This window comes from Indicator indicator, chromosome 15 (assembly GCF_027791375.1).
Source record: "Indicator indicator isolate 239-I01 chromosome 15, UM_Iind_1.1, whole genome shotgun sequence".
Taxonomy (NCBI): domain Eukaryota; kingdom Metazoa; phylum Chordata; class Aves; order Piciformes; family Indicatoridae; genus Indicator; species Indicator indicator.
In genome coordinates, this window is record NC_072024.1 from 10,873,084 (window position 1) to 10,898,906 (window position 25,823).

Here is a 25,823-nt window from a genome sequence, read left to right on the forward strand (position 1 = left end):
CCGTCCCCGGGCCTGGCGTACTCCCACGGCTCCGGCCCTCCTCTCTCACTGCTCCTGGCCGCCGCCGCTACCCACCTCGCGCCGCCCCTGCTCGCTACCGCCGCCCGCCCCACCGGGCCCCGCCGCCACCGCCCCGGCCCGGCCGGTCCTGCGCGCGCCCCGCACTCACGGCCCCGCCCGCCGCTCCGGTCTGTTTTGTTTGGTGCCGAAGTTCCGAGCGGGCCGACTCCGGAGACAGGCCGAGCCCGTGACGCACTTCCGGCAACCGGGCACATGTGACACGGGAGCGCGAGGGAGGCGCGGCCACGTGACGCCAGGCGAGGCCTGCCGCGGAGCCGCTCCCTCTCTCTCCCGGCGGCGCCATGGCAACGACGCTCGCGCCGGCGTCATCACGGCGCCTCGGGGACGTCCCGCCCCGCAAGGGCGGGCAAGGGCACAACCCGGCCCAGGGCGTTCCCTCGGCAACGGGCCGAGCGGCGCCGCTTGTGTACCGCAGGCCGGCTCCGTGGGAGCTCCTCGCCCCACCATCTGTCCCACTTCGTGCCACCTGCAGCGCCCCGCTGCCCCACAGCCGGCCCCTGGCCCCACTGCCTGCAAGTCTGTAGCTACAGCCTAGACCTGCCCTGGGGGTGGTTGTGCCGGGCCCACTCGGCCAGCCTTTTGCCTCACAGCCGTTTGCCCCACCCCACAGCTGACCCATGGTCCCGCAGTGTCCTACATCCAGGAGCCAGCAAGAGCAAGCAGTTCCCATCATGTGGGGTCAGGGAGGCCACCGTGGGGCCAGCCGGGGAAGCCATGGGGCCCTATGGCACAGGGCAGACGAGAGGAAATTTTGCTCTGTAATTTTATTAACACAGGGAGGTGCCGAGCAGCCCCCACCTGCCCACCTATCTGTGACAGGCAGAGGCCAGGCAGGAGGCAGGGTGTTCAGGGGTCTGGGCCCCTTCAGGAGATCACTGGCAGGTGTTGTAGATCTGGACCTGCTGGTTGATGGAGGCCAGCACCTCTCTCATCTTGGCCTCCAGCCCACCTAGCTGGGCTGCCTTGGCATCCAGCACCCGCTCGTTCCTCTCGTACTCCTCCTCCAGCACTGCAAGGACAGGGAGGACATGGGTCAGCCCAGCCCCTCTCCACTGCCACTCCCCGGGCTTCCTACCTGGGCCTCACCTCGCAGCCGCTGCAGCTTGCCCTGGGCATCCCGTAGCAGCCCAACAGCCTCATCTCGCAGCTGTTGTGCTCGGCTGCCTGCCTGCTGTGCACCCTGCGCCCTGTGCTGCACCAGCTCCTGTGCTGTCCGGTAGCGGTCCCGCAGTGGCCCCTCTAGCACCTACCAGGCAGCAGGTATGGTCAGTAGGACCCCTACAGGACCACCATGCCCTCCACACTCCCCATTCACCCACCTGCTTGGCCTCGCCAGCTCGGTCCCGTGCTGCACCAGCTGCTTCCTGGGCACGAGTGGCTGCCAGGCTGTTGTTGGCACGTTTCACCTTCAGGGAGTCCATCTGTCCATCCAGGAGCCTGATCCGTCCCATGGCATCCGCCAGCTGCTGCTCTGCACTCACCGTCTGGGTCTGCATCTGGGGAGCATGGCAGATAGGCATAATCAATGGGGCCACACAGTGGGGACAGGGTCCTGCCCACCCTTAAGGTCATAGGAATGGTGTTCTTACAGTGCCAAGGGCTCTCTCACTGTGCTGGATGTCACCAGCAGCATGGTGCAGTGCCTGCTCAGCCATGCTCTGGGCTTGCTGTGCCTCCTCCAGTGACTGCTGTACTGCCTCAGCTGTGCTCCGCACACCCTCTGCCCGCAACCTGCAGCCAGGGCAGCACTGCCTCAGAACCCGTCTCGCCTGGGGGTCACTGTGCAGGGGCTGCACCTCCATATCCCCTGGCTCACCTGGCTTGCTGGGCATCCTGTAGCAGCTGCCTGGCCTGGCGCACATCACCGGCTGTCTCCTCCAGGATGGCATCAACACTAGCCAGGCTGCGCACCCGCGCCTTGATCTCCTCAGCCAGGCGGTGGATCTGGGCTGGCGCAGCAGGCAGTGACAGCTCCAGTACCCGGCTGGCCACCACCTCGATGCTCTCAGGATCAGCTCCCTCCTCTGTGGGCAGGAGCTATCAGTTTGTCCCCTGTGGCACCCTGGGGCAGAGGGGACAGGCAGACCACGGGGTGGTGAAAGGCAGAGGGGAGCCATGGGGAAGGAGCATGGGGCATGACAAAAGATGGTTGGGATGATCAAGGGGCAGGGCAGGGCATGTGCAATGCAGCATGGGCTGTGGTGGAAGGGTGGTACAGCCCAAACGCAGTGCAAGGGCCATGTAATGCAGCACAGTGCAGGTGCAGTGCAGTGTGGTGCAGGTGCAATGCAGGTGTAGAATCACAATGCCAGGCAGGGGTGGCAAGCCCCCCAGCACACCAGCACTCACGGCTCAGGAAGGCCTTAATGTGGCTGATGAGCTCCCGCAGCTCCTTGTTGGAGCTCTCCACACGGGTCCTGGTCTGGTTCGCCTTGTCCAGGGCTGCCTGCGCTCGCATCCAGGCCTCATTTGCCTTCCCCTTGGCTTCAGCCACCTGAGCAGGGTCAGAGATCCTCAGTGCCATCCCCAAGGACTGGAGGGCACAGCTGTGCCACTCACTCACACCAGTGTCCGTGTACCTCGCACCTTATGGGAGAGCTGAGCCATGTCATCAGCAGCCTGCTGCAGCTCCTCTTGGGCATGGCGTGCCCGGTCCAGAGCACTGTCAGCCCTGGACACGGCCCCACCACAGCTCAGACCCCCACAGCGCCGTCCCCCGTCCTCGTCTTGGCACCCAGCTCCCCCGCAGGGGCTCTCGGCACAGGGCACGTCACCCGTAGCACCGCACACCTGCAAAACAGTGCAGGCTTGGTACGGCTCTAGGCACCATCCTCCCAGTCCCCATCCCACATCCCACCTTCTCATTGAGTAGCTGGAGGCTCAGTGCCTGTGCCCTTGCTGCTAGGTCCATCAGTGCCCGCCGGCTGGCTGCATTTTGACGATTGAAGTTGTCCCGCCGGCTGGTCAGGAGCTGCTCGGTGTGGCGCCGGGTAGCTGCTGAGGTGCTGACAGGGCTGGGCACAGTGCGGGTGGAGGCATCTGCCCGGCGCTCAGCCTCACGTGACTCCTCATAGGACTGGCGGAAGCTGTCATAGGCACCTGAGGGTGGCAGGAGCACCATCAGACCTCCAGCCATGACCCCGCTGCCCCAGCATGGTTCTGCAACACAGCTCACCAAGAAAGTTGGAGGTCTTGAGGGCATGCAGCCTCTTCTCCAAGTCCTGCAGACTGTGATTGAGGGCACGAGCACCCCGGTCCACTGCACTCAGCACATGGCTGGCATTGAAGTTGGCATCTTGGGTGGCTGTCAGCTCACCCTCCAGCCGTGTCAGCCTCTCTGTTGCTGCCCCAATCTGCTGCCTGCAAAGGAAGAGGGTCACAACCCACCACCAAGGCTACCCTGGGAGCCATGCCCCACACTGGGTGCTCACCGCAGTCCCTCCATGGCGTGTGTCAGGTGGGTGGCAGTAGCAGCAGTGGCATTGCGGGCAGCCACCACATCACGCACGGTGGCCAAGCTCTCCTCCAACTGCTGAAAGGTACCACCAAAGGCACCAGCAACCCCGGTGTGCTGCAGGAGGCTGGCACGCTGCACCAGTGCCCGGGTCCGGGCAGCCAGGTCCTGCACCACACGGTCCCAGTCCCCAAAGCAGGGGTGGCAGGGCTGACAGGCAGGGAAGGCACCAGCAAAGCCTCGAGTGCACTGGTCACAGCGGACTCCAGAGATGCCAGGCCGGCAGTCACAGTGGCCGCTGCTACGGTGGCACTGGGCACTGGCAACACCACGGGGGTCACAGTCGCAGGCTGCAGGGAGAGTGGTGTCAGGGCACTGTGGGGCCTGCCACAGTTCCCTAGGTGACACCACCAGCTCTCACCTCGGCATTGCTGCCGTGGGTCACCCCAGTGGTGCTCCTGGCAATCAGAACAGGTCCGGCCCCCGAAGCCTGGCCGGCACGAGCACTGCCCTGTGAACTGAAAGACACAGCATGGCCAAGGCTGGCACTGCTGCAACAATAGTTCCCCAGCCCCGTCCCATGCCATCCCCTCCTCCTCTCTCGCTGCTGTGTCTCACCTGGTTGCAGGCAGGCGTCAGAGCATATTGGGGGTGGCAGACGCAGGGCTGGCAGCCCTGCCCACTGCCCAGGTTCCAGAAGTTGGGGCTGCAGCGGTCACAGCTCTGGCCCTCCACGTGGGGTAGGCAGTGGCACTGTCCACTGCGCCCATCGCACTGGCACTGCTGTGGCCCACATGTGCTGGCAATGGTGCCCAGTGGATTGCAGGAGCAACCTGCAATTAGATGGGTGCTGAGCGGGGATGGGGATATGGGGATAGAGAACAAACAGAACAGGATGGGGATGACACGGGGATGGAGATGGGAGGAGGTGCAGATGGTATGGTGACAGAGGCAGGGATGGAACTGTGATGGTGATAGGGGATGGTCAAGGCAGGATGGAGAAGGAGACTGGGCAGGGACGTGGTAGCAACTGGACATTGGTGGAACAAGAACAGCATAAGGACCACTGATGGGGATGGGATGGAGATGGGACAGGGGCCGGGCCAGGACAGAGTCAGGGTAGCAGTGGGGATGTGACGGCAGTAGGGACAGAAATGGGCATGAGATGAGGATGTAGGTGGAATGGCACAAGTTTGGCATAGGGACAAGGACGGAATCACAGTGACAGGGCTGGGCAGAAGGGACAGCCAGGAGCAGGGCAGGGCTGCAGGGACTCCACAGTGCTGTGCATGAGCAAGGACAGACATGGGTGAGCATGGTCCCCAGGGACATGCTAGACCCTGGAGGCAGGTCTGTCTCGGCATGGCTGTGGGTACTCACGCCTGCAGCTGTGCCGCATGGCATCCCCATAGTATCCAGGTTGGCATTCGGCGCAGTGGGGCCCTGCTGTGTTGTACAGGCAGCGCAGGCAGTGCCCTGTGCGCCGGTCACATGCCTCTGGGTCCGTCACATCGATGTTATCGTGGCACTGGCAGGGCAGACAACGCCCGCCAGGCTGCAATGGGTCCCCATAGTACCCAGGGGCACACTCATCACAGCGGGGACCTGCCAGAACAAAGAGCTGGATAGTGCCTGGCAAAGGAGAATCCCCGAGGGCACTGAGCATGTTGTTTTGGGCACCCACCTGTGTATCCAGGGCTGCAGTGGCAGACAACCTGCTGAGAGTGGCTGTCCTGGTAGCAGGAGGTAGCAAAATGGTGGGAGCTGCTGGGCCCTTCGGGGCAGGGGCAAGGCTTGCAGTGCTGCCCGGAGCCCAGTGCTGGGTTCCCAAAGTGCCCAGCTGCACACCTGAGGGCAGGTGGTCAGAAGTGGCCAGGGCTGCCATTAGCGCTCTGCCCCAGTCCAGACCTGCCAGCAGAAGACCTTCCCAGTCTGGGCACACACCCCACTTACCTCTGGCACCTCTCTCCATCCGTGTGGTCACGGCAGCGCAGGCAGCTGCCCGTCTGGGGGTCACAGCTCTCAGCATGTCCATTGCACTGGCAGGGCCGGCACATGGGGAAGCCCCAGTGGCCAGGCTGGCAGTGGTCACAGCGCTGACCATGGACACCTTCACGGCAGGAGCACTGCCCTGTGATGCTGTCACAGATAGTGCTCACTGAGCCCTCGCTGCTACACTGGCACGCTGGAAGGCAAGGCACCCACAGTGTCTGACTCCAGGCTGCAAAAAGCATCCTTCCCCAGTACCCCCAGCCCTATGGTACCCCAGATCCTCTCTAGGCTGGGCTGGCACAGCTTCATGGCACTCACCTCGGCACCCACTGGGCCCGAAACCAAAGGTTCCTGGGGAGCAGCGGTGGCAGCGCCGTCCCATAATGTTGGGTTTGCACTGGCACTGCCCACCCTGGGGCTGGCACTCAGCACTGACTGAGCCCTGGGGGTTGCAGAGGCAGGCTGTGGGCAGAGAGTGGGGTGAGCAACAGGCGCTGCAGTGCACAGGAGGGGGCATGGGACAGGGTGCAGGACTACACATGGGGCATGGGACAGGGTGTGGGGCTGTACTCACGCAGTGCCCCATCATGCAGGATGGCCGAGAGGCTGTGCAGAAGGCTGGAACAGGGTTCAGCCACAGGAGAGGGCCCTGCAGCATGGAAGGGCTGGGCACAGCGGTACCGCTCGAAGGTCTCCCGGCGCTCCATGGAACCAGGGTCACCCGCAATGAACATCTCCAGTGAGGAGTAACGGGGCAGGAGCACCAACTGGAGGGGCAAGCCAGTAGGGTGTCATACCTGTCTCTCCTCATGTCCCCTATGGCCATATCCTGCTCCCCTGAATGGCTGCTGTCCCCCACCCCACTGCCCAGCTGCCCCTCACCGAATCGATGAGCACACTGGTAGTAGGATCCTGACGAGAGGTGGCACAGCCCAGCTCCAGACGAAGAGTGTAGGAGACGCCCTGCTCCAGGCAGATGGGCTGGGGCAGCACCACATACCTGAGGGTGCAAAGCAGAGCACAGGTAGCCAGGTGCCTCCCACAAGCCCCAGCACAGCCCAGTCCCAGTGAGGCATTCACCTGGCACCAGAGGGGAGGCTGGTGGAAAGCTGGTCATCGGCTGGGATGGTATTTCCACAAGGGCTGCTGGCAGAGACAGGGCTGGGGCGCAGCACCCTCACCCTCACCTCCTGCCAGGGTTCTGGGTGCTGCCAGCAGAGAAGGGGTTGTGTCAAAAAGCCTCACTGTCCAGTGCTCCCCAGCACCACCTCCCAGTTTGATGATACATCCCACCGCTGGCTTCACCATGATCACTGGTGCTCACCTGAGGCTCATAGCGGATGATCACATCATACTCCATGGAAAAAGGCACATTGCTCACGTGAAACTCCACCCAGCTGCCTTCCTGCACACGGGCAAAGCCTGTCCCCGTCCATGAAGCCGGGTGGTCTGTGGGGGGCTCACGCTCCACCACCAAGCCCTGATGTGAGGGGGATTTGCAGGATGAGACCTCAAAAATTACCTTGGCTGGCAGGCACCACTCCAACCTGCTGCCCCCTTGGAGCAGTGCCTGTTGGCTTGGGGACCCTGCAAAGAGCCACTCGGTGCCTTACTCTGACGTCCCCTCTCAGAGCCACTTTCATCCCCTACCTGATGCAGCCGAGCATCCTCAGCCTCATAGGTGTAGTGGTCCAGGTTGATGCGGTAGTAGCCAGGTTCCACCTGACCACACTGTCGTCCCACCATGTGCCTGCGGCACTGGCACTGCCCCGTCTCCATGGAACACCTAGTACCCCAGCAGAACCATCACCCCCAGTACCAGCAAAGAAGCCACTCACTCCCCGAGTTCTCACAAAGACTCACATGTTGTTGTGGGCACCTCCTATGTCACAGTCACAAGGCCGACAGCCTGGGAGGTCGTGGCTCAGCCCCCAGTGCTCAGGCTGCCAAGGACAAGGGTGTCAGTGCACATGGTGGCAGTGCCACAGTCCTGAACACCATGCACATCCCAAATGCTCTGTGTGGGCCCTAGCACAGCTCTACTCACCAGGCACTGGTCACAGTTGCGCCCAGTCACCAGCCGCTTGCAGAAGCACTCGCCACTGACAGGGTCACACCAGCTGCCCTCAGCCACTGTGCCACGGGGGTCACACTGGCAACCTGCATGGAGAGCCAGAGGTGTCTACTGGGGTCAAGCCACACACACAACCCTGGCAGGAGCCACCCTGGTACCTACGTTGGCAGCCCTGTGGGTTGGCGGTGCTGAGGCCGAAGAAGCCAGGCTTGCAGCGGTCACAGCGGGGGCCAGCCACATGCTCCTTGCAGCGGCACTGCCCCGCAATCAGTCCCCGGGCTGGGTCATCAGCGCTGTCACACAGCCCCCCATCCAGAGAGCCGTCAGGGTCACAGTCGCAGGCTGGGGATGCAGACAGGGTCAGCATCCTCATGGCCTCAGGCCCAGGCTGGCACCACACACACGCCGGCACCAACCTCGGCACACTGTGGGGTCCCGTAGGTCCTTGCTGGGGTCCTTGTAGTAGAAGGGCTTGCAGAGGTGGCAGCGGCGGCCCATGGTGTTGTGCTGACAGCCATCACACACAGACCCACTGGCATTCCCAGTGGCCAGGAAGACAGCCATGTCAAAGTGGCACCGCCGAGAGTGCTCATTGCAGTCGCAGCCTGCAGGGACAGCATCACAGCATGGCATGTGGCACCTAACCCTTCTCCTGGTGGGCAGCATCCTTGGTACCAAACCTCCCCAGTTCTGCCTTCCCTTGTCCCAGTATGCAGCACCCCAACCCCAAACCGCCCCAAACTGCAGCCTGCAGCATCCCAACCCACACCCCGATGGTCTGCAAGATGCCATTCTCCATCTAACCACATCCCAGCATGCAGCATCCCCAAACCCCTAGCATGGCACAGCTTGCCAGCCCTGGCACCACGATCCCTGTGCCAGGAGCTCCCATGGGGCACTCACGGCGACAGGCATTGGTGCTGGTGCCCTCAGCTGGGCGCCAGGGCAGGTCATGGTAGAAATCTTGGCAGCGCTCGCAGTTCAGTCCCTGTGTATGGTGCTTGCAGACGCAGCGCCCGTGCACCTACCAGGACACCATGGTGAGGGGCTGTGGGATGGGGCAGTGTAGCTACTCCATCAGGGCACACAGGGCCAGCTGCCCCTACCATGCCATCACTGGTGGCAGGGGCTCCATCGAGTGGGGCACACTCAGAGGCATGCCCATAGCAGAAGCAGTTCCCACGCATCACCAGCTCATAGAGTGCGTAGTAGTACTTCTCCTGAATCTCACGCCGTGTGTCCAGCAGATTGTCCCCCAGTGTGTGCAGCTTAGTGAGGTTTACACGTAGGTTGGTGACACGCAGCAAGTCTGGAGTCAGGAGAGAACCACACTGGCACAGGGCAGCTGAGCTTGTCCATGCACAGCTGGCTCTGCGGGGCACATCTGGGACAGGCTGTGCACAGCCACGGGGGCTGTAGTTGACAGAGCTGGGTGCGGCTTGCACCATTAGGCTGAGCATGGCTTGGCTCACACACACGTGGCTGCACATGGCCAGGCTGGGCTCCATGTAACTACAGTGGTTTGGCTCCCATGCAATAGCTGTGCACAGGCTGGGGCCCTGCAGTCTCCCTCAGCAGATGTGGGCCCTGGGCAAGAACACTTTTCTGAGTGTCGGGGCACCTACTGCTGCAAGCTGTGCCTGGAGTACAGCTCTGCCCAGGCCCTGGCAGGACAGGACACAGCTCTTCAGGACTGCAGCTTTCCAACAGTCCTACCCTGTAGATCCCTCCCTCTTGCTCCCAGACTAAATTTAGCTCTGGGTGATTAACCCATTGCATCCTGCACCCAGCCCAGCTCCTCTACCCTGACATCATCCTGTGCCGCAGCCACTACTTGGCATTGGGGTCAGCTCTGGCACAGCTCTGGCACAGCCATCACTTTCTGTCACCCCAAACTGCTCCCACAATGGTGGCAGGGGGTAAGCCCTGCAGAAGGGACCCAAGCCTCCAGAGGCTTGGTCCAGCCCTGACCCTGCCATGGGGCTCAGAGCAGGGAGAGAGCCAAAATAGCTGAGCCCAAAATAGAGCAGCCAGGCAGGAGCCTGGGGCAGACAACTCACTCTGGATAGCAGAGCTGTAGGGGTCCCGGATGGGGATGGCAGGGTCCAGCACACGGTAGATCACCTAGAGGGACAGCAAGATGATGAGGGGAGACCACGGGTGTCCCTCAACCCTCCTGAGGTGTTGTCAGGGTCTCACCTCCCCCTCAGTGGAGGGCTCAATGTCAGAGTAGCGGGACTCGCAGATGACATCGTCAATGCGGCGCAGAGGCCCATGAGGGATGTTGGGGAAGGCAGTGGCACAGTCATAGGCGAAGTAGCGGTAGACCTTCCAGGTGCGCCCGAAGTCGGCTGAGCGCTCCACCAGCATGGCAGCAGGGCGGAAAGTCTGTGGGACACCCAGCTGAGACATGGGCCAACCCTGCACACCCCATGGACTTCATCCCATCCTGTCCTGTCCTGTCCCAGCCTGGATACTCACGTGTCGACACCCACCTTGAAAGTCATGATGAGGTGCGTGAAGTGGAACTCGGCCTCTAGGTCCAGCTGGATGCTGACATGCTCCACGCCTGGGGACAGCATATACGCCTGAGGGGAGCTCCCAGATGTGGGTCTCCAGGGTTCAACCTCCCCACCCGGCTGCCGTCCAGGGGTGCGTCTGTGGCTGCTGGCTGAGTCACACTTCCTCGGCGTGGGAGGAAGGGAAGGAGAGCCCCCCGGGACACCTCACTGCCCCCACCCACTGCTCACCATTCTCTGACTGCCACCAGGCTTTCTTGGGGCGGGGGGCGAAGGTAGTGACCACGTTCTCGATGCGGTGGCTGTTGGCGTTGGTGCGGGTATCATAGGGCCGCCGCGAGTCACAGATGAAGCACTTCTTCTCCTCCTGCAAGTGGGAGGCTCAGCTCTGTGTGTCCCCATCACTGCCCTGTGCCCCCAACCCCACCCAGTCCCTCTGCGCCCCCACATTGGTCCGTGTGCCACTCACCTGAAGGTGGCTGACAATGCAGTAGTGCTGTGGCCGACGCATTCCACAGGTGGAGGTGGCACTCAGGCGGTGGGCTCGTCCCACAAGCAGGTCCCCAGTGGCAGGGTAGCAACTCCCGCGAGCACAGCCCTGGGGAGAGTCCGGAGCCGGGGCCCCCCCCAGCCCTGCGGGGGCAGCGGGCGATTGAGGTGGGGGACAGAACGGGGACCCAGGGCCCCTTCCGCGGCCGCCCGGAAACGTGGCGGCGGGGCCGGGATGAGGACCGGGGGGAAGAAACGACGACCGGACAGGGATTGGGGCCGGGGGGGGCGGACTCACCGACCAGCAGCGGCAGCAGCAGGAGGGCGCCGGGGCTCTGCATGGCGGGGCGCAACCGGGGCGCGCAAAGGGGGCGCAAAAGGCGCGCAAAGAGAGCGCAAAGTGGCCGCTCGGCAGGTGCCTTACGTTCCGTTCCCGTCCCGTTCCCGTCTCGCCCCGCCGGTTCCCGTCCCAGTCCCGGTCCCTCCCGCTCCCCCCCTCCCCTCCGACCTCGGGGCTGCGCGGAAAGCGCGGGGCGGATCCGGAGCGGGGAGCGCGGGAGCGGCCGGCAGCGGCCAGGAGGCGGGCAGGCAGGCAGGCAGGAGGAGAAAGGCAGGAGGGCAAGCAGGCAGGAAGCACAGACACAGCAGCCACTGTTCAGGGCTTTATTTGCAGGTGCAGCTGTGCTACAGGCACCCTCGGAGGGGATGAGAACCCCAGGACTTGGGGGACTGCAAGGCAGGAGCAGACACCAGCCCTCAGCCCTGCCACCAGTCCCTAGCATGTGGCATAAGCATTGGCCTTTTCCTGGATCTCCTCCAGCAGCCCCCAGACCCGCTGCTCCAGCGCCTGCAGTCGCATTGCCTTTGCCGCCATTGTTCGCTCATTGGCCCCAAAGTGCTGCTCCAGCTCTGTGAGATGGGGTCACAGTCAGGGTGCAGACCCCTGCCATGTCACCATCCCCCTGTTACCCTTGGGGTGGCAGGCAGGACTTGCCCAGTGGAGACACCCACGGGGAGGTGAGCACTAAGCAGGTTTGGGATGGTAGGGGATGCCCCCAATGACATGCACCCCACTCACCTTCCAGCTTCCTCTTGCTGCTGCTGACCTTGTCCAAGAGGTCCTGGGCCTCTGCTGTCAGCCGTGTTACACGCTGCAGGGCCCCACCAGACACCCCAGCCAGCCCGCTCACCCGCGTCTTCAGCACCACATAGCGCTGCGTCACCTCTGCTAGGTCCTGGTGGTACAAGAGCACAGCCATGCTGAGTCTTCTGCCAGCACCTCATACCATCTCAGTACCTTGTCGTAGCCAGGCAAGGCCAGGACTTACCTGACTGAGTGTCCCAGAGGTGGCAGCGGCATGCTGCACCCTGTCTTTGGCTTGCTGGGCCACACGGCGGGTGGCCTGGCCCTGCCCCTCCAGGGTGGTGATACGCTGTGCCAGCTCCTGCAGCCGCCGCTGCACTCGTGACTCCTTCTCCTCCAGCGCCTTGAGCCTGCGCTCCGCCTGGGCAGGCATGGGCACTGGCTGCAGTGGGCATGGCAACCACCATACCTATGGTGCCAGTCCCACCATTTTGGCAAATCCTCAGCACCCACTCCACACAGTCCATGTCTTCCTGGCACCAGCCTTGTTACCCTTGGTGTGGCATCAGCCTTGCTCATCACAGCACCAACCCCATTACTCCCAATGCCCCCGCAGCACTAATATTATTGCTCCTAGCATAGAATCAAAGAATTGTTTAGGTTGGAAAAGACCTTTCAGATCATCAAGTCCAACCATCAACCTGACACTGCAGAGTCCACCACTAAACCGTGTATGTCCCTTAACACTACATCTACACATATTTTAAATACCTCCAGGGATGGTGACTCCACCACTACCCTTAGCAGCCTATTACAGTACTTGACAATCCTTTTGGTGAAGCAATTTTTCCTAATGTCCAAACTAAATATTCCCTGACACAGCTTGATGTCATTTCTTCATGTCCTATTGCTTGTTTCTTGGGAGAAGAGACCAGCCACCATTTCCCTACTACCTCCTTTCAGATAGTTAGCAATAAGGTCTCCCCTCAGCCTCCTTTTCTCCAGACTAAACAACCTGTTTCCTCAGCTGCTCCTCACACAAATGTGCTCTAGACCCTTGACCAGCTTTGCTGCCCTTCTTTGGACATGCTCCAGCATCTCAACGTCCTTCTTGTAGTGAGAGGCCCAGAACTGAACGCAGTGTTTGAGGTGGAGCCTCACCAGTTCTGAGTACAGAGATATAACCACTTCCCTACTCCTGCTGGACACAGGATTGCCAATAAAAAATGCGCAAAGCACCCAGCTACCCAGACAAGCACTATTCTCATTTCCCAGTCATGCTGGCAGCACTGGCTCCACTCTCCCAGCCCCAGTATACCAGCAGCCCCAGTGCCCCTCACCTCCTTGGCTCTGTTCTCAGCTGCCCGAATGGCATCTCTGGCACTCCATAAAGCACTCCCTGCTGCCGTTGCCTGTGCCTGTGCCATCTCCAGTGCCTGTTGTGTCCCGGCCAGCTCATCCCTCACACCTTCTGCTCGTTCCCTGCAGCAGCGCAATCAGCTCCAGCCCCTGCCAGGACCAGGGGATGGACCCCAACCCTCCCGGCATTACCGCCTGCCACTTGCCTGGCATCCTCCCCCTGTGCCAGCAGCCCCCTGGCTGCAGCCAGCCCCTTTGCCGTGCTTTTGAGCACTGCATCCACCCCCTCCAGTTGGCCAATGCTGTCCCGCATCTCCTGCAGCAGCTCCTGGATCCGGCCGGGACTGCTGGGCAGGGAGATGTTCAGCACTTGCCAGGCCACCAGTTCAATGCTGCCTGGGTCGGCTCCCTCCTCTGCAGGGACACAGGAGCAGGGTGGGGTCAGGGCTCAGAGTGGGCACACTAAGCCCTGTCATGCCCATGGGCCCATCCCATGCCAGTGCTACCTGCCAGGAAGGCTTTGATTTGGCGGATGAAATCCCGAAGCTGAGTCGTTGCCTTCTCCACACGGCTGCGGGCAGCCTGTGAGTGCCCCAGAGCTTCCTCTGCCTGGCTCCGTGCCCCTCGTGCCAGCTCCTGCACCTCCTGTGTCTGGGGAGCATGAGATGAGCTGGGGACACAGGGTGGCCCTGGCAAGGGGTGTGGGAGGTCGGCAGGGGTACCAAGGGACACATAGGGATAAGATGGGAGCATGTACAGGAACATGAGGTGGTGTGCAATAGGGTACATGGGGGAATAGAAGGGGTGTGCAATGGGACATAAAAGGGATGTGCAAGGGGGTGCAGCAGTGGCTGAAAGGAGCAGAAAAGTGGCACAAAGGGCGTAAGAGTGACATACAGTAAGTGATATACTTGGAGCGTGGAAAGGGCACAAGTGCGATGGGGACATCAAAGAGGCACAAAAATGGCATAAGTGGGACATGAAAGGGAACACAGAGGGACCTCAAAATGTACTATGGAGTCACCATCTCTACCTTCTGTGCCACAACACCCAGATTCCCCAGTGCCACCTCCAGCTGCTCTGAGACATTATGGGCGTTGCCCAGGGCTCGAGCCGAGGTGGGCAGTGCCCCTGCGCACCCTGTGCCACCACAGTGCCTTGCCCCTGCTTCATTCTGGCACAAGGCTCCTCCACAAGGTGCTTGCTCACAGCTCCAGTCTCCGGGTGCCCCACAGATCTGCAGTGGTGCCAATGGTGGGAGAAGACAGCTTATCAGCACACAGAAGGAGAACCTATCTGCTGCCTGTGGCTCCCCCCGTGTGCCTGTTTGCCCCACACTGGTCCTGCTCTCACCTTCTCATTGATTCTGGCAACGCTGAGTCCCATCACTCGTTTCTGTACCTCCCGCAAGGATTTCCGTTCTGCAGCTGTGCCACGCCGGAAGGCATTGCCCTGCTGCCGCAGCACCCACTCAGCCGTCCGCCGCGTCGCCTGTGACCTGCTTAGCTCAATGGATGTGCCACTGGCTACCGCCACTGCCTGCCGCGAGTCCTCCACTGATGCCAGGATGCTGCGGTAAGATTCTGCGGGTGACAGTGTCACGTCGGCGTTTGGCTGGCGTGGCTGCCACCGAACTCTCAAATCTTCACTGGATGCTCTTACCACCAAAACCAGCTGCTGCTACAGTGCTGAGGAGGGTTTGGAGGTGGGAGGCAGTTTGGTTGAGATCTCCCAGCCTGCGGTTCAGCCCAGCTAGCTGCTCCAAGTGCCGCACATCTGCCTGTGCCAGCTGATCTAGATGTTGCTCCAGCTCTTGAAGCTGCTTCCAGAAGTCATCAAGTTCCATCCTTTGTGGGGGAAGAGGGGTCACAATCCTTTTTGGATGACAAAAGGGAGTTCCCCCTCACCCCAGCCACTTTGCACACTTGCCTGGTGCCATCCAGCCTCCCAGGTAGCCCATCGAGGAGGGGGCCTCCAGGGATGACCTGCTCTGTCAGCAGCTGCTCCACATGCCCCAGGGCCTCCTCCAGTGCCCGCAAGCGGCGAGGGCTGAGCTGGGGTGCAGACCCTCCCTCCCGCAGTGCCCGCACCTGAGCCCCAAGACGCCGCAGCACATCCTGCAGGATGCCCAGGGCTGGGTCCCAGTGCCCAAAGCAGGGGTGGCAGGGCGAGCAGTGTGGGAAGGCCTCCTGGTAGCCACGCTGACAGCGGTCACAGCGCAGCCCCCCAAAGCCTGGCCGGCACCAGCACTGGCCGCTGACCTGATCACACTGTGGGCTCTCAGCACCCAGTGGCTCACACTCACAGGCTGTGGAGACAGGCAGCAGCATGTCCCAGCCTCCCTAGAGACTCCCCTGTCCCTAGAGTGCCACCATATCCCACTGTGTCTCCAGAGTGCCACCATGCACCCAGGGTCTCCTATGTTCCCACAAACCCACCATGTACTCAGAGTCCTCTAAGTTCTTCATGTGCCCAGAGACCCACCATTTCCCCAGCATCCAACTGTGTCTCCAAAGTCCACCAGGGTTCCATCACGTTCCCAGCATCCCACTACAGCTCCAGGTTCCCCTATGTCTGAAGGGGCCCACTATGTCTCCATGATCTCATCATGTCTCCAGGATCTCCTGAATCCCCAGTGTCCCACTGTCTTCCCAGGGCTCCCATGTTTAGAGTCTCCCACTATGTCAACAGGGCCCCCCATGTCTGTAAAGTTCCACCTGTACCCAGGGTTCCCACATGCCCCACGTCCCCAGAGCCTCTGTGTCCCCAGTCCTTAGGACGTGGCCCCACCTCGGCACTCCTGTTCGGGGTCTCCCCAGTGATGCTCCTGGCACTGGGAGCAGACACGGCCCCCAAAGCCAGGCCGGCACTGGCACTGCCCTGACACCTGCAGCAAGAGTGGCATGCTCAGCCAGGCAGGTGGCTCTTCAGGCACCAGGAGGGCAGAGGAGTCATGCCAGGGTGCTGGGGAGACTCACCACATCACAGGCAGGGTTCAGGGCATGGGTGGGGTGGCAGCCACAGGGCTCACAGCCCCTTGATCCCCCAAGTCTCCAGAAGTGAGGTATGCAGCGGTCGCAGCTCTTGCCCACCACATTGGGCCGGCAGGCACAGGCACCTGTGCCACGGTCACAAGTGCAGGTGCCAGCAGTGCAGTGGGAGGCTAGGGTTCCTTGCGGGTCACAGACACAGCCTGCAGAAGAGTGTGTGGCCATATGTGGCTCAGATTATATGCCCCACCCAGGTAATGCCCTCATGGCAGCTGGCTCCCACAACCCAAATCCATCTGGCCTTGAACCCATGCACAGCTGCAAACCACCTGATCCCAACCTCCCCAAAGCCCCCAACCCTGATCCCTGTCTCCTGCCAAGTCCAGACCCCAGACACCCCAAAAATCAATCCAACCCAACTCCTTCTCAATGCCCCATCCCACAATGCATCCCCAAACCTCACCCCCACACCAAACCCTGGCATCACACCAACTCCCCCCATATCCCCCAACCCTTGCACAGTCACAGCCCCAGCCCCAGCACAGCCTTCCTGTCCCACTCACGCCGGCAGCTGCGCTGCAAGGCATTGCCGTAATAGCCAGGCTGGCAGTGGGCGCAGCGGGGCCCACTGGTGCGGTACAGGCAGCGCAGGCAGTGCCCTGTCTGGGGGTCACAGGCCCCTGGGTCGCTGGTGTCGATGTTATTGTTGCACTGGCAGGGCCGGCACACACCTCCCTCCATGGCTGGTGCCCCAAAATAGCCAGGGGAGCAGCGGTCACAGCGGGGTCCTGCAGAGACACGGAGGCTATGGGTGCTGCGGTCCCATAGTCCTGCTGCTGAGGAGTCCTTACTGCATGGTGCCCACTCTGCCCCTCACCAGCATATCCAGGTGCACAGAGGCAGATGATGTGGTGGGTCTCCTCATCGGCATGGCAGGCACTTCCATGGTAGTGCCGTGTGCCAGGGTAGCCAGGGCAGGGGCAGGGCCGGCACTGCTGCCCCGAGCCCAACACTGGGTCCCCATAGTAACCGTCCTGGCACCTTTGAGGAAGACAGTTGAATGTCCTGGGGGTTCATCCCATCCATCATATCACAAACCACCATCTCATCTTGTCCATGTCATGCCATGGTATTCTATCTCATTTTATCCATCCCATCATACCCCGTTGTACTATCCCATTCAATCTCACTCCATCATATCCCACCTCACCATCCCATCCTATCATATCCACACCATCCCATCTTACCATAACCTATCCCACCATCTCGTTGCACCCCACCTTATCAGATCCAATCATATTTCATGCCACACCACACTCGTCTGTTCCTGACCAGGCTCACCTCTCACAGTGCCGGCCGGTGGTGTGGTCACGGCAGTGCAGGCAGCTGCCTGTCTGGGGGTCGCACTCCTCGGCATGCCCATTGCACTGGCAGAGCCGACAGGTAGGGAAGCCCCAGTGGCCAGGCTGGCACTGGTCACACTGTCGGCCCACAACACCAGGCTGGCACCGGCACTGCCCACTCACCGCATCACACAGCTGTGACACTGAGCCCTCCGGGGAGCAGGCACAGGCTGCCGGGTGGGATGGCTTGGGTCAGGCAAATGGGTGCAGGGACACAGAGACAGACAAACAGACAGACAGCACCCAGGGCATACCCAGCCACATGCTATAGCACAGGAGGGCTCATGTGGGTGCACAGGTGAGCAGAAAGACGGACAGACAGATGAAAAGTCATGAAAAGAGAAGGAACTGGGATCCATCCCACCGGCTGCAGGACAGTGAGGCTGAGATGGACTCATGCATTGACAGATGAATAGACAGACAAGTGAACGGCAGTCAGTGAACACAGCTGGACTGACAGACAGGAGGGACAGGAACGTCTGGCAGATGCCACTACTTACGGCTGCAGCCCAGGGGCCCAAAGCCATAGCTGCTTGGAGCGCAGTGGTCGCAGCGCCGGCCGAGGACGTGGGGCTTGCAGTCGCACTGCCCTCCCTGCACCTGGCACTCACTGCTGCGGGAGCCCTGCAGGTCACACTGGCAGGCTGCGGGCAGCAGGGTCAGCATGGGACCAGGGCTGCCCTGCCCACACCCTGTCTGCACCCTGCCACTACACCCTTGGCTGACCCTGCCATGAAGAATGGCCTTATCTGGATCTGCTGCACTAGGTAACCCTGCTCACCCCTGCAATGGGTAAGGTCTTATCCTGACTCACTGCACAACCCTGATCATATCCTGACCTCCTACAGGGATATCCCTCTCCACCCCTGCCATGGGTGTGGTTCCATCCCAACCCACTGCGTCCTGCCCACCCTGCCATGGTCATGGCCCCATCCTGACCCCCCCCCATCGGGCATAGTTCTACCCTTGCCCACTGTCCCAGACCCCATCAGGGTGCCCCACTCACGCAGTGCCCTGCCATGCAGCATGGCTGACACACTGCAGACCAGGCGTGCGCAGGCCTGGGCCAGGGTGTGTGTAGGGGCCATGCGAAATGCCTCCAGGCACCGGTACCGCTCCAGCTCCTCCCGGCGTGCTGCTGCCTCTGCTTCATAGAAGCCTGGCAGCTCCATCACCTGTGGCAGGAGCACCAACTGCACAGAGCAGTGGGAAGGGAAGAGGAAATGGGGCTGGGGAAGCACAGCAACCCCCAGCTGTGGGATCTGGCCCCTGCTTCCATGCCAGATCCACCTGTCATAAGGCAGCCCTGGTCCTGCTGAGGTCTGAAGTGCCCCAGCTTTATCAACATCCCTACCTCCATTGATACTCACACCCAAAGTGACATCCTTGCAAGTTTCCTTGTCCCCATCCCTACTGACATCCCTAAGATCAACCCCAACTCCATCAACATCCCCAGCCCCATCAACATTCCCATCCTCTTTCCCATCCCCATCAACACCCTCATCCTGTCCCCATTCCTATCATATTCCTATTCCCACCTCCTTCATCATCCTATCCCTATTCCCATACTATCTTCCCATCCCTGCCCCATGTGCAGTCCAAACAGGGGTTACTTCCCACCCCAACCCATGGTCTCACCCCCCTGCATATTACCCCATCCCTACTGAATCCCATCCATGGGGTGCAGCAGGGCTCCCTCACCGAGTCAATGAGGATGAAGGCGCTGGGGTGACGCTGGGTGACACCAGCTCGTTGAAGCCTCACTGTCACCTCGTAGGGGGTGCTGGGCTCGAAGCAGAAAGGCCGTGACAGCAGCACGTATCTGTACAGAAGCAGGTGTCCACGTATGTGCACAACAGGGCAATAGGGACAGCCACAGGACAGCAGGAGGACCCAAACACCTTCCTTGTCCCTATCCCTATTCCTCTCTCTTGCCTGTGCAGTAAGACTGTCCCTGTTTCCATCCCATCCCTCAGTTCTGGGAGTGTAGCAGGGCTGTCTGCATCCCTGTCCTGTCTTGATCTTTGTCTTGATACACACCCTCTCCATTCCCATCTTCATCCCCATCTTCATCCCCATCACACCCTCATCCCTTCCTGTCCCATTCCCACCTCTGACTGTGGGGCAGGTTCTCACGGTACATCTGCTCAGAGGGCAGCAGGTTCCCGCAGCGAGAGCTGGTAGGCAGCACGCGGGATCTGAGACTGACCACAGCCTCCCAGTCCTCAGCTGACTGCAGCAACAGGCAAGGTGGTGTCAGTGCCATGCAGTACACACCATGGCCGTGGCCGTGGCCATGCTCACCTCAGGCTCGTAGCGCAGCAGCAGCTCGTAGTCCATTGGGTAGGGCACGTTGTCCACGCGGAAGGTCAGGCCAGCCCCATCCCGCACCCGGGCAAACCCCGAGCCCGTCCACGTCACCATGCGCCCAGTGCCATCCCGCAACACCTCCTCCACATCCGGCTGGGCAGGGCACAGGCACAACTAGGCCCTGGTTCCCAGGGCTCTGCTCCCCATCCACCCCCACCCCCCAGGGCTCACCTTGGGGGCCTGCTGGCGGATGTGGCGTGAGGGAGCACGGGGCTGGGAGGCATGAAAGAGGCTGCGCTGGTGATGTGGTTGTCCCTTCTGTTCCCCTGGCTCCCCAGTGTCATACTCCAGGCAGTCCTGGGGCACCTCGGGCCGTATGGCACCCTGCCAGGACAGGATCAGGGCAAGGGTGGCCATGCATGGGGACAGACATGCACAGAGCACAGTGACAGCCACATGCAGGACTAGGTGAGCGCCATGCATGGAGCATGGTGACAGCCATGCACAAGCCCAGACTCAGAGCACAGGGACCCCAGCAGGAGACTTACCGGGAGCTGGGGGTTGCCATGGCTGTGGCCGGTGGCCTGCTCAGCCTCATAGGTGTAGTAGTCGAGGGGGGCACAGAAGAAGCCAGGCTGTACCTGGTCACACTGCCGCCCCATGAAGTGGGGACGACAGGGGCAAGCCCCATCCTCCATGGAACACCTGAGGGAAACCATCCTGTCCATCCATCTGTCCATCTGTCTGTCACTGTCCTCATCCATCTCTCCTTCCACCCCTCCATCTCTGGAGATAAGGACCCTTCCATCCCTCCATCCCACCCCCCTCTAATCTCCCCAGCCTTGTCCCCATCCCTCCCTCATCCCATGGGTGACCCCCAGCCCCATCCCCAACTCCCAGTCCCCCAGCCCTGTGCCCCTCTGGGTGTTGTGCTGGGCCCCACCGGTTGTTGTAGGCTCCCCCGAAGTCACAGGCACAGGGCCGACAGCCCCCCATATCATAGCTCAGGCCCCAGAACTCAGGCTGCAGTGAGAAGGGGGGGATGTAAGGCAGGTGTGGGGGCAGCCTGGCCCTGGGGGTTGATGTGAGGCTGGGGAAATGGAGCATGGTGTGGGGTAGGCTGTGGGCAGGCTGTAGGGCAGGCTGGGAGACTCACCACACACTGACTGCAGGAGCGCCCGGCCACAAAGCGTTTGCAGTAGCAGTCCCCGCTGATGGGGTCACAGGGGGAGCTGCCTGCCACTGTGCCCCGTGGATCACACCTACATGCTGCCTCCACACATGCACAAACCCCCATATGTGAGGGGCTGCCTCATGGCAGGCAGCCCACAGACTTCCTGGCTCTCCTTACCCATCCCGTGTCCCCTCCATCATTGTCTCTCTGGCCCTATTCCTCCATCCACATCCCACCATCTCTGTTCCGCATCCCTCCATACTCATGCCACCATCCTTATCCCTCCATGTTCATCCCTCCAGCCCACATCCTTCTATAGAATCACAGATTTATCGAGGTTGGAAAAGATCTTTAGGATCTTTAAGTCAACCATCAAACACAGCTAGGTCCACCATGTCACTAATAATCACATCTACTCCATCGTCATTCATCCATCCATCCCATCCTATCCCATCCCTGAGTCCCCATCCCTCCACTCCACATCCTCCCATGCCCATCCGCGGGTCTGAGCTCACGCTGACAGCCCTGTGGGTCGCTGTGGCTGAGGCCATAAGCACCGTGCCGGCAGCGGTCACAGCGGGGACCGGCCACATTCTCCTTGCAGCGGCACTGCCCTGCAATCATGCCCAGTGCCACATCTGTGTGCCCATCACAGGCGCCTCCGTCCAGTGAACCAGCTGGATCACAGTCACATGCTGCAGAGAGAGAGGGAGACCACAAGGAGCTGCAGCTGGTCACTCCAGCACCAGCAATCAAGGGCCCAGGGCTCATGATGCTCGGAGCCACAGGGCTGGGGTCGCCCAGTCTCATGGCACTCACGGGCGCAGGCAGTTGGGGCACGGATGTCAGAGCGGGGGTGCTGGTAGTAGAAAGGCTTGCAGAGGTGGCAGCGGTGGCCCATGGTGTTGTGCTGGCAGCCATCACATACAGCCCCACTGGTATTGCCCGTGGCCAGGAAGACAGCCATGTCAAAGTGGCACTGCTGAGAGTGCTCATTGCAGTCACAGCCTATGGGGACAGCATTGTGACACAGCATGCAGCACCCCAATTCTGTCAGGCAGTACTCCCACAGCCAAATCCCAGCCTGCAGGACTCCCCCATCCCCAAATCCTCAAGCCTTAGCCCGTAGAAACTGCAGCCCCACACTCCAGCAGGATGCACAACAATACCCCCCATGTTTCAGCCTGCAGCACCCTGACTGCCCCCCAAGCCCCGTCCATACATGCAGCATCCCCAGCCTCAAAGCACAGCACACGGCACATGGGACCCTCAACCCCCTGCCCCAAGCCACAGCCCCTGGGAAGCTGAACCCTCCACATAAACCATGCAGGACCACCATTCCCCCAACCCATTGTATGGGGTCCCAAGCCCCTAGGCACAGCATGGTGCTGGTGCCAGCGCAGGGCACTGACGGCGGCAGGCATTGGCGTTGGAGCCCTCAGCCGGGCGCCAGGGCAGGTCGTGATAGAAGTCCTGGCAGCGCTCGCAGTTCAGTCCCTCTGTGTGATGCTCACAGACACAGCGCCCGTGGATCTGGTGGGGGAGCACCCATCTCAGCATGGCTGCTGCCAGGCCCCATGGGGCACCACACTGTACTGGCGGCTGTGTGCAACTCACCGTGCCAGGGGTGGAGGATGTTGGGGCGCCAGGTGCTGGGGCACAGTGGGCTGCATGGCCATGGCAGAAGCAGCTCCCACGTAGCACCAGCTCATCCACAGCATAATAGTATTTGTGCAGCACCTCCTGCCGCGTGTCCAGCAGGTTATCCCCCAGCGTGTGCAGCTTGGTGAGGTTCACCCGTAGGTTGGTGACACGCAGCAGGTCTGAGGTGGGACAGCATCATCAACAGCCATCCTGCCACCCATTGGCACCACAGCCACAGCACCTCTGGCCACGCACCCTGGATTTCTGGGCTGTAGGGATCTGCCACTGGGATGGAGGGGTCCAGCACCTTGAAGATGACCTGGGTGGGAAACGGGATGGGTGAGCCCAGACTCCCTGTCCTCCTAGCCCCAACTCTGCCCTGCCCCAGCCCCACGCACCTCCCCATGGCTGGAGGGCTCGATCTCGGAGTAGCGCTGGTCACACAGCACCTCATCCACCAGCCCCAAGGGCTGGATGGGGACGTAGGGGAAGAGCTTGGAGCAGTTGTAGGCAAAGTAGCGGTAGACCTTCCAGCTTCGCCCGAAGTCAGATGAGCGCTCCACCAGCATGGCCGCAGGGCGGAAGGTCTGTGGGATACCCAGCCGGGATGGGGGCTGGCCCTGCAGCCCCTGTGGGCCCATCCCATGTCAGCTCATCCCACTCCATCCCAGGCACCCATGTGCTGGGACCCACCTTAAACTTCATGATAAGGTGAGTGAAGTGGAACTCGCCCTCCAGGTCCAGACGGATGCTGACATGCTCAACACCTGAGTGGCACAGAGAGGTGATGGCTGAGGCCAGTGAAGACCCCCCCAGGGTGCCAGAGCCATGCAGCCCCAAGTTACATGCACATGGGGGCAACCCTGCTGCTGCTCCAGCCTCACCGTTCTCTGACTGCCACCAGGTCCGCTGGCCATGGGGGCTGCTTAGGTAGATGACATTCTCGATGCGGTGACTCTCAGGCAGGGTTGGGTCCCGCGAATCACAGGTGAAGCATTTCTCTGAGTCCTGTACAATACCACCAGGGACAGGCAGCTGGATGGTGCAGCAGTGCCCAGCTGTGCTGGGGCTGTGCTGGAGCCATGCCAGGGCTAGATGGGCTCACCTGAAGGTGGCTGACGATACAATACTCCTGGGGCCCATCCATCCCACAGGTGGAGGTGGCACTCAGGCGGGAGGCACGCCCCACCAGCAGGTTCCCAGTGGCTGGGTAGCAGCTGCCACGGGAGCAGCCATGGCTGAGGTCGGGCTCCTGCCAGCTCCCCGCCACTGGCACCCCTGCTGCGGGGAGCATGATGGCATGGTCTGGGAGCTGTGCCAGGGCCCTTGTATGCCCCCTGCACCCCCTATGCACCCTACATACCCGTCTGGCACCCACCCCACCCCCATCCATCCGTCCCATCCTGTCCCATCCCCATGACCTGACCCACTGATGCAGCACAAAGCTCTGTGACCCAGAAAGGTGCTGGCAGCAGCTCCAGGGCCTCGTGACTGGGGGGCAGGGATTTGGGCTGAGCGGGCAGTGGGGTGACTGGGGGGCTGAGCTGCCTATGTTCCTGGGGGGCCAGTCAGCCTCAGGGGGCCGAGTGGTGGCAGAGGGAGTCAGGAGCCAGATCAGGCGCTTGTTAATCCCACAGCGGCTCAGCACAATCCAGATTCCCCGCTGGGATTTGTGGCAGTCAGGCCCTGGCTGCTGCCATCATCACCACCATCTCCTCTGCCTGGGCTGGAGTCCCAGGGCCACCACAGCCCCCAGCACCATGGGTACACAGGGTGCCCAGCCATGCACAGTGCCCCAACAAGGCCAGTGCCTACCCAGGAGGAGAGCGAATGCCAGGAGGTCCATGGGCAGCTGTGAGCTCTGCCTGGGGAGACACAAAGAAACCAAGAGAGCAGGGCATGGGATACGGCATGGGGAGCAGAGTGTTCAGGGCTTAGTCTCTCCCAGCTCTGGCACAGCTCTGCACTCCGGGGCCAGCACTGGGAAGCATGGTCGGGTGGCATATCAGGGTCACAGAGTCCCTCGCAGGGTGACATCCAGCATCAACCTCCGTGGCAATGCCCCAGATCCAGGTGCACAGCCATGACCTACACCCCCAGACCCTGCGGGATATGTGCCGTGCCCCCTCCTGCCCTGCTCGGGGTAGATTCATCTCTATGAGTGCCACTGCTGTCCCCGGTGATCTCTCTCAACAACAAACAACTGTGATTTATACTTGCAATTTTTTATTTTTTTGATTTAATATTAATTTTAAATTAGAAATTTAAGTGGTATATATTAAATTTCTAAAATTGAATTTGATTTTATCTGTTTAACAAAAGTTATATTTTATTATTTATATAATTATGATCGATTATAAATATTTTTATTGGGATTTATATATATATTTCACTTTAATGTATTTATAAAATTCGCATATGTTAACTTTTTTATTATTTAGATTAAACAGTTTATTCTTTTAATTTAAATTTAATTTTTATTTTTCTTTTAATCATTATTAGGTTATATTAGTTTTTGTTTGACATTTTATTGTTACTATGAGGTTCCGAATCCACATTGAATAAAGATACAATTTTCAGATCTACCCAAGCAGTAGCGTTTAATAATCCACTTAAGAGTTAAATCAAGAAACAGAACCCCATCCATATACGTGGCCATTCTAATGAATCCAATACAAAAAAAAACTCTACCAACCAAAATAGTAGTAGCGGAGACGTATATACAAATAACCAATAAAAACCAACAAAGAACAGCAATTCAAAACATACAACTACAAGTAATAAAACGAAAAAAAGTCAACAAAATCCCAACTACACCCAACTTAAAAAGAAATTAAAAGCCAAACTTCGAGCAAAACAAAAAACCGTCTTCTAAGATCCAAAATGCAAAAACCGTAAATAAACCCAAAACCAAATGAACACTAAAAATAAAATCTAACTCCAACCATTAAAAAAATACACAAACTACAACAAATTGACCCATTCTACAACACAACCATTCTCTCTACCACTTTAACCAAAAATAAACCCAACCACAGAACTAAACCAAAAACAACAACATCCCAATAAACAAAACCAATACCAACGTAAAAAGCCTACAAAACCAAAAAAAACTACACTAACACCTCTCAAATCAATAACAAGTAAATACAAAAGCTTGAAATCAAATACGCAATTACACCCAAAATCACCACAATTAGAACCAATAACAAATACAAACAAAAAACACACTTATCCCGTTAAAAAAACC

At 60.1% G+C, this 25,823-nt stretch overlaps 2 protein-coding genes across 2 annotated transcripts; both read right to left on the reverse strand.

Moving 5' to 3' along the window:
• Positions 1-862: 862 nt before the first annotated feature.
• On the reverse strand, positions 863-10,950 carry LAMB2 (laminin subunit beta 2). The gene is made up of 33 exons (XM_054387595.1): positions 10,908-10,950; positions 10,590-10,753; positions 10,352-10,487; positions 10,097-10,170; positions 9,801-9,989; positions 9,662-9,725; positions 8,708-8,910; positions 8,505-8,625; positions 8,018-8,206; positions 7,764-7,943; positions 7,575-7,687; positions 7,391-7,470; positions 7,178-7,313; positions 6,852-7,007; positions 6,608-6,735; positions 6,410-6,527; positions 6,102-6,294; positions 5,846-5,989; positions 5,489-5,720; positions 5,220-5,383; positions 4,916-5,140; positions 4,154-4,368; positions 3,957-4,053; positions 3,513-3,885; positions 3,257-3,441; positions 2,939-3,180; positions 2,668-2,871; positions 2,431-2,575; positions 1,898-2,105; positions 1,671-1,812; positions 1,401-1,577; positions 1,168-1,327; positions 863-1,090 (listed from the first exon to the last, which is right to left on the reverse strand). The coding sequence occupies exons 1-33, from the start codon at positions 10,948-10,950 to the stop codon at positions 954-956; spliced, it is 5,337 nt and encodes a 1,778-aa protein (XP_054243570.1). The 3' UTR covers positions 863-953.
• Positions 10,951-11,384: 434 nt separating this feature from the next.
• On the reverse strand, positions 11,385-24,419 carry LOC128971930 (laminin subunit beta-2-like). Its single transcript, XM_054387691.1, has 34 exons — positions 24,389-24,419; positions 23,679-23,854; positions 23,458-23,581; positions 23,267-23,340; positions 22,972-23,160; positions 22,829-22,892; positions 22,547-22,752; positions 22,342-22,462; positions 21,749-21,937; positions 21,445-21,624; positions 20,912-21,024; positions 20,699-20,778; positions 20,304-20,460; positions 19,987-20,139; positions 19,750-19,908; positions 19,557-19,678; positions 19,147-19,267; positions 18,452-18,638; positions 17,946-18,089; positions 17,384-17,615; positions 16,920-17,083; positions 16,606-16,830; positions 16,031-16,245; positions 15,843-15,939; positions 14,982-15,360; positions 14,715-14,899; positions 14,406-14,635; positions 14,086-14,289; positions 13,559-13,703; positions 13,259-13,466; positions 13,034-13,175; positions 11,938-12,114; positions 11,688-11,844; positions 11,385-11,518 (listed from the first exon to the last, which is right to left on the reverse strand). Exons 1-34 carry the CDS (start codon positions 24,417-24,419, stop codon positions 11,385-11,387), a joined length of 5,484 nt encoding a protein of 1,827 aa, XP_054243666.1.
• Between the last annotated feature and the right edge of the window lie 1,404 nt (positions 24,420-25,823).

Coding starts and splice junctions, on each gene's coding strand:
- LAMB2 (XM_054387595.1), bottom strand. CDS start 10,950: ATGCAGAGCCCCGGCGCCCTCCTGCTGCTGCCGCTGCTGGTCG. Junction 7,314..7,390: donor GGAGGTGCCCACAACAACAT/GTGAGTCTTTGT, acceptor CTGGGGTACTAG/GTGTTCCATGGAGACGGGGC. Junction 3,181..3,256: donor CAAGACCTCCAACTTTCTTG/GTGAGCTGTGTT, acceptor TGCCACCCTCAG/GTGCCTATGACAGCTTCCGC.
- LOC128971930 (XM_054387691.1), bottom strand. CDS start 24,419: ATGGACCTCCTGGCATTCGCTCTCCTCCTGG. Junction 23,582..23,678: donor GTATCGTCAGCCACCTTCAG/GTGAGCCCATCT, acceptor GGTATTGTACAG/GACTCAGAGAAATGCTTCAC. Junction 22,893..22,971: donor AGCCCTCCAGCCATGGGGAG/GTGCGTGGGGCT, acceptor TTTCCCACCCAG/GTCATCTTCAAGGTGCTGGA.